The 12821-nt window shown below is 39.6% G+C and overlaps 1 protein-coding gene across 7 annotated transcripts in view; it reads left to right on the forward strand.

The window, feature by feature from the left end:
- ttll5 (tubulin tyrosine ligase-like family, member 5) overlaps nt 1-12821 on the forward strand; it is a 54548-nt gene that overhangs the window by 6888 nt on the left and 34839 nt on the right. For all 7 annotated transcript variants that reach the window (XM_067615275.1, XM_067615274.1, XM_067615280.1 and 4 more), the window contains 4 exons: nt 2214-2315; nt 2454-2545; nt 2781-2888; nt 12460-12541. In XM_067615275.1, coding sequence (XP_067471376.1) covers nt 2214-2315; nt 2454-2545; nt 2781-2888; nt 12460-12541 — 384 coding nt within the window. The remainder of the gene's footprint in view (nt 1-2213; nt 2316-2453; nt 2546-2780; nt 2889-12459; nt 12542-12821) is intronic.

A 12821-nucleotide genomic window follows, 5' to 3' on the forward strand; every position in this document is an offset into this window, starting at 1 on the left:
TTTTTTTTACATTGTTTACATAATTATTAGGATGGTGACTCGCTGACACTACAGTGATTGCTGATCCTCTTGGGGACAGAGAAACAAATACAGCACACTTGACTTGTAATAACATGCTGAACAGCTTCACAAATTTCAAGCTGTTTGCCTCTGTAACAGTTTATATTTCACTTCTGATTAAATAATACTTAAATAAACAACACTAAACATCTAAAGGTCTTAGATTTTAGGCTCATTCATCATCAGATAGATCACCACCCAAAATCTGATGATGTCATTTAGATGAACCAGTCATCTACAGTCATTCAGTCATCTCTTGAGCTATCTTACTTGAAAACAAATTACAGACAAATAATGAAAACATGGATCCGTGTCCAGCTGTGCTGATGGAAGAAATGACAACACTATTAAAACATTTTAATACATGTAGTATTAGTAGTGGATGTTAGACACTTTTACAGAACTCTTCTCACACTTAGCACAGTAGCAGTCTATGTGGACTAAACTGTGCATAGTGACACAAAATGTCAATACGCATACTGCGACCAAATATTTACCACATTTGTGTCCCGTTATTGTCGATCTCCTCTCATTTCCTGTCATCGCTCTACTGTCAGCTGTCAAATAAAAGCATAAAATGTTCCACAAAGAGTGAGTTCTTTTCTCACTCAAAGTTAACCAGCGGTTGTGTATTTACAGCCCATTTTGCACATTTACCTACTCTTTTCACTGATAAATACATGCTACATTTCTACAACATTATCTGAATTTCAGTTTCATTACAGACTACACAAAGAGGAACATCTTCAAAACCGTTTTATCACATTAAAATGGAACCAGCCAGAGTGTCCTGGGATAAATGTTATTATTTATAACAACAGTCCACATAATCAGATGTCCCTGATGGCGGGGTTAACTACCGTTGCTTTATACAGTACACTATATATGTATATTAATGAGTAGATGTACTGTGTAGAGTACTGTTTAAACATGTTTTTTTTACCATAGTATTACTGTAGTTTTATTTCATGTACACTTCTGATGAATTTCTATAATATATACTGCAGTACACTCTATACAGGAAAGAGGAGCTATTCTTGTTTTGTAATAGATAGTTTATGAAGAAAATCAAAGATGCTTGAAAGTCTTATAAGAAATATGTAGATTTTTTGTGTTATGAGTGACAAAGTTTTCTTGATGTGAGGGAACTTTTGCTACTTTTATATCACAGTGAGGTGACTGTGAGACATGTATAATGTGTTTTGGTAGTTTTAGTGCAGTTTGGATGTGAGATGTTGTGCCAAGCAGCACCGGGTGAAGATTTTTGATAATGTAAATTCAGTACTGAGAAAATCATGTAACCATTTGACTATGTATGTGTTTTATACATGTGCAGATTGAATAGTTAATAGTTAAATAGGGAATCTACCTTTGTTTATTATGTGTAATTACTCTCAGTTTCACAGTGATCTGGTGTAGACATTGCTTGGTGCTACTTGTGAGATCCATCACACACTTTTATGAGGCACATTCACTGGTGCTCATTCAGTGCCCAGAAGAGGGCAGTCTCAACTTTCCAGACCAACTGCTGTGTAGTGTGTGAAGTGGTAGTAACTTTGAAACAAAGCGCTCTATTGTTTCAGTTGTAGGATGTGCTCATCAAACGCTGCAGATTATGTCAGTGTTCAGATAGCATCTCATGATGTCTTTGTGTAATTGCACGTTATTTATTGGCTGTAGAAATATAGCAATAGTTATTTATTAAAACAAGGGGTGTCTGTTATCAGGCACAGGTAGGGTAGGATAGAGTAGATGATTGATAGAGCGACTGGCTCGCCGATTTGGTCTGACAGAGGTACGTGCTGGAAACAGAGTGTCACCGCCCTCTTGTTTGCTGGCTTGATTATAAACCTTGTGCAATAAATCATGGCCAAATTCTGAATCCCACTTTAATCTCTTGACATTCCTTTGGGTTGTGTTGGTATTCAGGTACACAGTGTGTGCCAAGGAATTCTCATTATTGCACATGTGGCATCCACTCCTCACAAACTCTGCCAGAAACTAATCTCTTCCTAAGTGCCCCCATTATTCAGTCAAGTGTCAGCCTTATGAAAGTGGTCATTATGGCAGAGAGATATGTAGTGAAATGGTTGGATGACAACTTATTATTTTTTCCTTTCTTTCTGGTACAAATAAACACTGCCTGTCCGCAGATTTGCCACAGTGAAGTATGACCGGACTTCAAAGAACATTAAGAACACGTTCATGCATCTCACTAACTACAGCGTGAACAAAAAGAGCAGCGATTATGTCAGGTAATCAGCGTACACCGAGTTAACAATATGTCAACAGTAGTTTCTGTTTCATGAATGCATTAAATTGAAAACGGGGCTGTTATGGGAAGCTAGGTTGACTCATCTATTTATTATAACTTTCATTTCTTCCTTTTTCAGTTGTGATGACCCTGAAGTTGAAGATTATGGGAACAAGTGGAGTATGAGTGCAGTGTTGAGGTATTTGAAGCAGGAGGGGAAGGACACCACATGTGAGTCAAACTTTCATTCTCTCCCTTTTTCTCATGCTTTTTTTCCCTTTAATTTCCATGCATATAATATTTAAAAGTCCATAAAAAGATGATACAATTCATATTAGCTCAGTTTGTAGTAGCACACAAGCCCTGATCACTTTTCTCTATCAAAATTCTAACAAAACTTGTCTATCAATTAATCAAAACAACTCCATCCGTCCCTTTTTTTTTCTTCCCATTTTCTCTCTCCCAGTGTTGATGAGACAGGTGGAGGACCTCATCATCAAAGCTCTACTGAGTGCTGAACTACAGATAGCCACCGCCTGCAAGATGTTTGTTCCCCACAAGACAAACTGCTTTGGTACTCATTTTATATTCTTCTCAAAATGTTTGTGACTTTAAAAGTTTGACATGTTAGCACCTGTAATCGGTGTATGTCAATTAGATGTATAACGTACTGTAAGCCAGTCTGAGTTATGGAATCATGTTGCAATTTGCAAATGCAAAACAGCTGATCTAAACACCATGGGATAGTTTGAGGGTGAAGAGCACCATAAGCAAAACAAGCTATATAGTAGAATTGTGAAAAAAAAGAATTTCCTTTGAATTAAATTTAAACTCTGGGCTTAAATACACATAAATACTTAGTCATGCACACTACCACACCCCTCCCATTTCCTTTCAGTTTCGGATTCATTGTCCAGCAATTCCTCCATACTGTTTCTTCAGTGAGCCGAACTGAGGCTGCAGACAGTCATTGCTCAGTGTGGAGCCTTCTTGCCTGTTGCTGCCCTCTGACTAGCCGCCGGGTCGTGAAGGGCCTGTTGACAGAAGCAGGAATTTGCTTCCTCTCCTCTGTTGCCATTCAACTTTGCCTGATTTAGGCTGACTGTTTTCTTGGCTGCTCCTGCCTACCAGCGGGCTCGAGTGAACTCCATTTTGGAGCCATTACCCATGTTAGTGTTGGCACTAATTGTCTGCGCTCTCTCTCTCTCTCTCTCTCTCACTCTCTCTCTCTCTCTCTCTCTCTCTCTCTCTCTCTCTCTCTCTCTCTCTCTCTCTCTCTCTCTCTCCCTCTCTCTCTCTCTCTCTGTGTGTCTGGCAGTCTCTCTGAGATTTTGGGTTTGAGAGCGAGCACGTTGGCCCGAGCCTCCCTCAGTATCGCTGTCTATTTTTCGCTCTCTTTTTCCTTTTCTCTCACTATTTGTGTTTGTTTATAATTCTCCTTCTCCTCCTCACAATTAATTCCAATTTCAACTTAATGAGCTTTATTGGCATGAAAAGACAGTGCGTATATTGCCGAAGCAAACAAATATTAATGCTAATAGTAATAGCCATGTTTGTTATGAATAACTAACAATAACAACAGTTACAACAATAATAATAAATGTATACCTTCAGTATATGTACAATCACAAACCCCAGTAAACTCGAATATGACAGTCAATCAACAAGCAAACAAACAACAACAACAACAGTAAATGTGAACAAAACAAAGAACAGCCAGTATTTAATCTGGTGGCGTTTCACTGGATGTCTCTCAGGCTGTGGCAAGAAGCCAGATATTTAGCTGCCAATATGCAGGAATTTTGTTTTTCTCCTAATAGGTATTTGAATTGGTCCCTTTCTGATTGTGTTTCAGATTCTTGATATTTGTGTAGAATTTTGGGGAAGAATAATGCTCTAATTTCTGCATATTTGTTGCAGTGTAGCAAAAAATGTACTGTTTTCTGTGTGCACAGTGAACACAGCTTGTCCTCCCTCGGCAGCAGCCAGGTCTGTCTATGACGACCAGTCTGTGTCCACTGAGTCTGTATCTAGTCAGTGTCTTTCTCAAAGCCTCATTAGTCACGGTGGTCAGATATTCTGCCGTGTACTGTTGCTTTAGGGCCAGATAACTCTCCATTTTACTTTGAGTTTTTGTGGTGTCTTTCCAATAAGTGATGCATTTTTTCTTTTCGTCTTGTTATAATTTGGTCAGGCCAGATTGTCTGTGGGCTGTCCTGAGGCTCTGCAGGGTTGGTAGAGGTTAGGGAACTGAGTCTCAGGACCAGTTGGCTGAGGGGACTCTTTTCCTGGTTCATCTCTTGGTATTTTAGGGCTTTGTGGTGGAATGTTTGAGGGTCACTTGTTTTGAAGTGATTGTAGAATTTGATGTCTCTTTTTTCAGTTTCAATTTGGAGGAGGTGTTGGCTCAATTCTGCTTGGCAGGCATTATTTGTAGTTTTTCTGTCAAGGTGACTTGACTACTTTTATTACTTTTTTTGAATACATTTACAGAAATCCACATGAAGTGTTTGGATTGGATGTTTGTCCCAGTTTGTGAAATTTAGATGTTTGCTGAGCGTTCCCCAAACTTCACAGTCATACAGAGCAATGGGTTCTATAACTGATTGAAAAAAATTTTAACCAGATTTTAATTGGTCGTCTATTTTGATGTTTCTTTTAGTTGTATAGAATGCCCTCCTTGCCTTGTCTTTCAGGTCATTCATAGCCATGATGAAGCTACCTGTGGTGTTGATATTTAGGCCTAAATGTGTGTAAGTGTTTTGTGTTCTAGTTCAACTGTGTCCAGACCTTTTTTGAAATATCATTACGTTTGTCTTCTTGAGGTTCACTGTCAGGGCTCAGGTCTGACAGAACCTGTGCAGGTGATCTAAAGGCTGCTGTAGGGCCTCCTTGGTCATCTGCATACAGCAGGCATGATTTCTGTGTCATATTGGGTGATATTAGGTGCTGAAGACTGTTCTAGTGTTTTAGCCAATTCATTAGTATAAATGTTGAATACATTAGGGGTCAGATTTACAGCCCTGTTTCACTCCACGTTCCTGAGAAAACAAATCTGTTTGCTTGTTGCCAATTTTAACAGCACATTTGTTATTTGTGTACATTGATTTTATTACATCATATGTTTTACCACCGACACCCATTTCAGTCAGATTACAGAAAAAGCTGTCATGCCAAACTGAGTCAAATGTTTTTTTGAAATCTACAAAACATGCAAAGATTTTGCCTTTGCTTTGGTTTATTTATTTGTCAGTTAGGAGGGAGGACAAGGATGTGGTCTTATGTTTGGTAATTTGGGAGAAATCCAGTTTGACTTTTACTCAGGATGTTGTTTTCATCAGTGAAGTGCATTAGTCTGCTGTTTATAATGCTGCAGAACAGTTTTCCAAAATTACTGTTAACACAGATTCCCCTATAATTATTTGGGTCAAATTTGTCACCATTATTGTAAATTGGTGTCATCAATCCTTGGTCCCAAATATCTGGGAAAATGCCTGCAGCTAGGACAGTAATTTAAACTTTTAGGATAGTCAGTATGAATTTAATGTCTGAGTATCTGATCTTTTCATTTAAAATGGCGTCTAGACCAAAGGCCTCTCTAGGTTTTAGATTGTTTACTTTTTCAAGTAATTCTTTTTCTGTAATTGACGTGTCATTGGGACTCTGGTAGTCTTTAATTGCTGATTCAAGAATGTGTGATTTGTCCAAATATCTCCATTTTTGATTACCAAATCATCATTCATTGATTTGTTTCGGGTTTTCCAATTTTCCCAGAATTGATTGGATTCAATTGATCCTTCAATGACTTTAAATGGATTTCGGATATGCTTTTCCTTTTCTGTTCTTAGGGTATATTTGTATCGTTTTAGTGTTTTTCCATAATGAAGGTGTATCATTTGGTTGCCTGGGTCCAACTGTTTCTGATCGGATAACTTTCTCAGTCTTTCCTTATATTTTTACACTCTGTCAAACCTTTTGTCATCATTTAATCTTTTAGGTTTGCTCTTTGTCTTTAAATCTGTTAGTGTTGCTGATTTATCAAATATGATATTTATGTTCTCAACAGCCACATTTACACTTTCATTATTGAAGGGGAATGATATTGAAAGGAATTCGTCCAGGAGTGATTGGATTTGTTGGCTACTAATTTGCCTTTGCTGTGTGTACTCCATCTGTAGGAGAGGGAGGGTGTAGTTTATTGGGCTGGTTTACCACATGATTGGGCTGTGCTCTCCTCAGATAGGTGGTTATTTTACTGTGATCTGAAAGAGGTGTTAAGGGGCTGACTGGGAATGCTCTAAGAGACACAAGATTGAGGTCAGAAATAAAATAGTTGACTGTGCTGCTGCCAAGAGATGAGCTGTCGGTATACCTTCCAAGAGAATCCCCTCTTAGCCTACCTTTGACTATGTACAGACCCAGCGTACGACAGAGTTGGAGGAGCTGTGTCCCATTTGTGTTAGTCAGTTTGTCATAGTTCTTTCTGGTGGGGTATGCAGCGAGGCGTATGTTGTTGTTATCTAGTAAATGTTAATCCCCATGAGTATCAATGGTGTCTGGTTTGTCTGCTGTTCTAGCCTTCAGGCCAGACCAGAACATTTCCTTGATTCTGGAAATGATTAATCTCCCCTTCTTGAATGGAGAAACTCTCCTCATTGAAAAAAGGTGACTCAGATGGAGGAATGTATGTAGGGCAAAGGAAAACCTCCTTATCAGTTGAAATCATTTGCTTTTTCATTTTTAGCCAGATGTAGAATTCTCCATTTTTTTATTAAGTCTATTGAATGGGTTAGTTGAGATTTGTAACAAATGATCAATTGCCCTGAGTCCCTGCCCTGTGTAACTCCTTTCATTTAGATAGATAAGATAATGATTTCTCTATAACCTTGTGGACAACCAGTGGAAACATTACATTTACACCATGTTTCCTGAAGAACAACAATATCTACATTATGAATCTCCTACAGGAACTCTGGGTTTCTGCTCTTCAAGTCAAAAGCAGAGGACTGGAGCCTCTGTATGTTCCAACAAGAGAAAGAAAATGATATCATGGTTCATTCTTTACATTTCAAATGAGAAAAACATCGACTAAAACAAGAACTATTATAATCTGTTTTGTTTGTCATTTATTTTCCTTGTGTTTGCGTGTGCGCATGTGCAGTTTTTGTTTTTAAACTTTTTTTTTTTTTTTTTTTTTTTTACACAACAAAGCAGGCTCAGTAGTGAATGTTACACACTCTCTTTAACCTCTCAGATGTTAGAAAAATAAAGGGCTTTGCAGTTGTGACAGGCTTGTGTAGACATAATAACCCCCCCTGATCGGTGGTTGTTTGGGTTGTATTGGGAGCGTAGCAGCATGGACTCACACCATCAGGCAGTCGCCTGCATAAAGATGTTATCTGCACTCTGAATATCACCGCTAGGTTGAGAAACCACACCAAGCCAGGGTGTGAATGTTGACTGTGCAGGTATTTACAGGAAAATGTGGCTTTCCAAGCCATAACCTGGCCCTCGTACACACTTGATAGACACGAATAAACAGCTAGCTGACAAATATCTTTGGGGTGAGACTGAAAAACAGAATGGGAAAAACAAGTTTTCTTTTGCTTTCATTCAGTCTTTTATTCAGGTATGTCCTGTTTTTATACGTATATCTCCGTCACAAAAATTGCACCTGGGACAATGCATTTACACAGCTTTTCAAACTGTATATAAACAGGTTTCTGCCTCTGTGTGTGCAGTATCAGATGATATGGCTTTTGCATTGTGTAGAACAGTAAATATATAGTATGAACTTAAGAATGTAGAAGGAAAGTGTGAGAATATGAAGAATAATCACTCAAGCCTGCTGATGCTACACTGGTGCCAACTTTTGTGTCGTACATTATGCAAGGCTGTTGGCAGGAACAGTGGTACAGAATGAGTCAACAAGAATTCTTAATTATTATATCTACATTTTATTGTGGCTCTACTCATTCCACATTGGATTTGAAATAAAACAACAAACTAAACAATGACTTTTAGTTTAAGGGTGTTTCTGTACTGGGTGAACCTTATCCCTATACAGACCTGTATAGACATAGATACCACAGTAATATCACTGTGTAGCACAAAAGCAATTAGGCTGTACACCTTTTACTAAGACACATAATACACTGTGGTCGGTGGTGAACATGCCCATTACCTTACTTCTGAAGTATCAGTTTACCATTGAATTTAGTGTCATTTTGTTGTCTTCAGATGGCCCCAAGCAAGTTAATTACAGCATTCATCGTCTGTCTACAGGATTAAGTTTCCAAAGACAGACAGTGACGGTTCCAGAGGACCACCCTCATCTTCTTTTTTGTTGATGTGTCTCTCACAGTGTGGTCATGTTCCATGCAAACCGTGCGTGTATGTATGTACAGTATGAATACACAGACATGTAGGAACCGGTGTAGAGCATGACTTTTACAAACAGACTGGTCTGTCTATAGCTTCAGGGAGTCCAGTGTAGTATCTTTGTGGGCTCTTTCTTGTCTCCTAAATAAAACCCACCCAAACCACCAAGAGTCTTTTTCACTCAGCCCCTCTCAACTCTCTTTCTCCTCCTCTTGCATTTTTCCTCACTACTTTCCCACTCCGCCGCCTACAATAACATTCATCCTTGGCCTTTACAGCTGCTGTGTACTTGTAAACAGGTAAAGCATCAGAACTAATGGCAGCGAACACATACATGTGTGTTAGGGCTGCGAGTGTGCGGATAAAAGCAGCTATTGTTCAGAGTTTTTATACAGTCTCTGGCTTGTCTGGAAGGGAGCCACGCGAGACCATAAAGCACATTATAATCTTAATTTACTGCAAATTGTTCCCTGCCATTTAATGTCTATTAATGGCTTTAATACAATGTTTATTGTTTTCAAATGGGATTTCTTCCCTTTGCTCAAATTGCACTGCATATCTTAACGGGCATACCGTAACAAAATCTTTTTATAGCTCTGTAATGTTTCATGTGGGAAGAAATAAAAACAACAGATTTTTCGTTTTACATTGGTAAGAAAAGTGTGTGTGTGTATGTGTGTGTGTGTGTGTGTGTGTGTGTGTGTGTATGTGTGTATGTGTGTGTGTCTGTGGAGAGAAAATGCCACCCATGCAGCTCCTTACCGCTGCCGTGTGATTAATGGACAGGCTTTTTGCTGAGGGATGCTGATTACGAGATATTTTGACTAAGATCTGATTAGCCAAGCCAAAGGCCTATTTTATTACACACAAAACATTCCACTTACTGGTCCTGGGTTCCACTGAACGTCCCTCATTAAGTGCTGAGTGTGGTTGGATCCCCTGTCTGTGAACCACTCTCCCTGTTTTACATTTGTCAGATACTCCCACACTCCACTCTAGCACAATGTTTGTATGCCTATGATGACAGTGTGGCTGCCGTATGACTCAGAGTCTTTTTAAGAATGATTAATGGATTGGGCCCCGCTATCATAATAAGGCCATAGAGTGTTAACTGTAACTTTAATTTGTTGTCCTCGGAGTGTTTTCATGATCGTGGCTCCAAGCTGCTCCGCTGTGTTCCCTGCAACAGCCGAGAAACAGTTCAGCAGCAATAATTTATCTCCGAATGATGCAAGAGTAATTCAATTGTCCTCGCCTATGAAGAAAACACATGAAGGAAATACTTTGTGCTGCTGTTGTTATTTAGGGCCAACAGGCTGCATGGCCAGGGTGGGGAGATTATTGTTTTTGGGTGTTTGTCTCTTGTGTTGAAGTTTCCAGCAGCGCCCATCCAATAATAAAAAAATTTAAAAAAACACGCTCTTCATCATCCCTTTTTTTTTTTTTCTGTCACGTTTTTTTTCTTTCCCTCCCTCTTTAATGGGTGTGATGTGGATGTTCGCTGCCTCTCATCTCCTTGTCTGTGATGCTTGTTGTGGGCTCTCTGCGGGCGCATTTAACAGCGCTCCCCCCCGGCAGCGGTCGAGCCGCAGAACAAACGTGTCTGCCAGTGAGCGGCTCAGCAGGCTCATGGGGCAGGAGCGGCGTCTGCTCCTAATTGGGGGAAAATGCGCGGCACATGGAGTCTGCTTGTCGGGGGCTGGTGAGGTGGTGTAACACCTCCCTATTTTCCCCTGTTGTTGTGGTGCCACTGATGAGGCACTCCAGGCTCAAACCCATTTATTCCAGTGCTCTGTTCCCCAAACCTAATACATAATGTTTTATGACACACGTGCTCTCTCCATCTCTCCCTTAGTCTCAATCTGTGTGTGTGTGTGTGTGTTTTTGTACAAAAGTGGACAAAATGGGATAAGCTTGCAAGTGGAAAAGTAAATCCTAGTGCTCTGCTGAAGCAAGTACTTCTTAGCAGTGGGGGTCCAGTCCATCCTTAAGTGTTAAAGAAGTTAAAGATGGCAGTTGCAGTTGGCAAACTTTGTCCAGTTCCATCATCAGTATATAAAATGAGCAGTTACACCAATTTAAACCTCATGGTTGTACCATATTTTGTACTCTAAACCCATATAATATACAGCAAACCAAATGAAATATGCTGCACAAAACCCAGTTTGGATTTTCTTCAGTTCATGTTAATACAGATAATGAAAATAAAAGTGGAGAAGTGTTTTAAGGAGGTTTGGCCAAGCATCAGACTAGCCCAGAGTTATATGACTGTCCTCTGATGTATCTATGAGCAGTCCAACAAAAGTTCTGTAGACTGTACTATAGCTTCCAATAAATACATTTTGACAGAGTATTAACTGCTTATACATGTCTAACAGAGTTGCATCAAGCATTGTCAAGTAAAACTGGCAAAGATCTCTGTTGGATCAAAGCATTTGCTTTGTGAAATTCCATTGATTGGGAACCACAGTATGTATCAATACATTGTGCTGACATTTGTATGACATCTGCCTCCAGTTTGTTTTTTTGTTCCAGCACTCATAAGTGTTTTGGATGTGCACGCTCTCCACTTTTTCTCCAAACTTCTGTATGGCCATGATTTGTTTAACAGATGACTTAATGATTTTTAAGCAAACACTGCAATAACTAATGTGCATGCACTAATAAAAGTAACTCATCCTGTTAAACTAGAATTACCCAGCCTACTATTATTCAACCAAGTGCAATATCAAGCCATCGCTCGCTGTCACGCTGGCTTTTGTATGCTTAACACTGGCATTGACCTGAGATGCTAGAACAAACAGTGCTGGTTATGGCAGCTTTGAAACCTCCAACCCCCCGGCCTATTCTCAACACAGTCTGTTCTTTTGAAGTGCCATTAGAGGGATTTTTCCTCTGGCTCTATAGCTGGGCTTTGCCCTATCCCTGTAAAATACTGTGGTTTCCTTGCACGCTGCAGCTGGGGCCGGCGGGTCGTCGGCTTAGGGTGACACTCCCCAGAGCAGTGCGAAGGCTTTCATAGGCCAACAGTGTCGCAGTGAGCCATGTATCAGTCAGTGAAACGAGAGGGAAAATTGGGATAGAATGGATGAATTTTTACACGGGGAACTTCCTGACCATTTTGTGACTTTCTCTGTGTCACTCAGCGCTCGGCTATTATTAGCGTGAAATATATACAATGTAAAAGCTTTATCATTTCTGTCAGATTTCCAGCTTTGTACTGCTGGAGCTCATAGTTTATTGCCCCAGTTGGACAAGATACTGACTTTATGATGGGGTGAAGTTATTTCTGGTAGCCATTAGAGTGCCATTCTTCTTGTTAATATATAGTGACAATATGTAGACTGCATAACCTTCCCAGCCATGAGAAAATTATTGACTGTATGTACGAAAATATTCACAGCCCCAGTTTGTTTTTGATCTACCGTCTTACGTAAGCAACTTCATGACAGATGAAATGTGTATGTACTTAGTATGTAATGTAATAGAGCCAATCCCTCAGTAGCAGGCTTTGGTGAATGTTTCTCTCTTGAGTGATTGGGTATATAACATGCATGTAATCAGTAGCAGAAAGACACAAGTCATGCTGCCAAATGCCACATAATTGGGCTATGATAAAACTCTGGAAACGCTTGTGACTTTGATACTCTTCATCCTTTATTTTCAGGGAGCAGATCTTAGAGGTTTCTAATTCTGTCTCGCTCTGCTGACTTCCCAGTCTGTGGTGAAAACCTTTTGATTCATTTTGTCTTTTCCCTTCGTAGAACTGTATGGTTTTGACGTGCTCATTGACACCAACCTCAAACCCTGGTTGTTAGAGGTGAACCTTTCTCCCTCCTTGGCCTGGTGAGTGACACTGTCATAATCATTTTTACTCCACCAACTCAAGCAAGGGCTTTTCTTTGAATATGTAGAAAAAGAGGTAAATAAAAAAAAGATGGCATGTAGAAGGAAATGGCACGAGCTACATTTTTTTAAACACACCCTCAGGCTAGATGTTGTTTCTATTTCCACAAAAATATCAGTTTAGCGGTTTAGTCAAGGTCAGTCAACAAATCTGTATCTTCTTATGAATGTTGACTTATTTTTCTGTGCATGTGGTATAAATTTTGTGTTTGTTTTTTTG

The sequence above is a fragment of the Thunnus thynnus genome, chromosome 16 (genome assembly GCF_963924715.1).
Source record: "Thunnus thynnus chromosome 16, fThuThy2.1, whole genome shotgun sequence".
Lineage (NCBI taxonomy): Eukaryota > Metazoa > Chordata > Actinopteri > Scombriformes > Scombridae > Thunnus > Thunnus thynnus.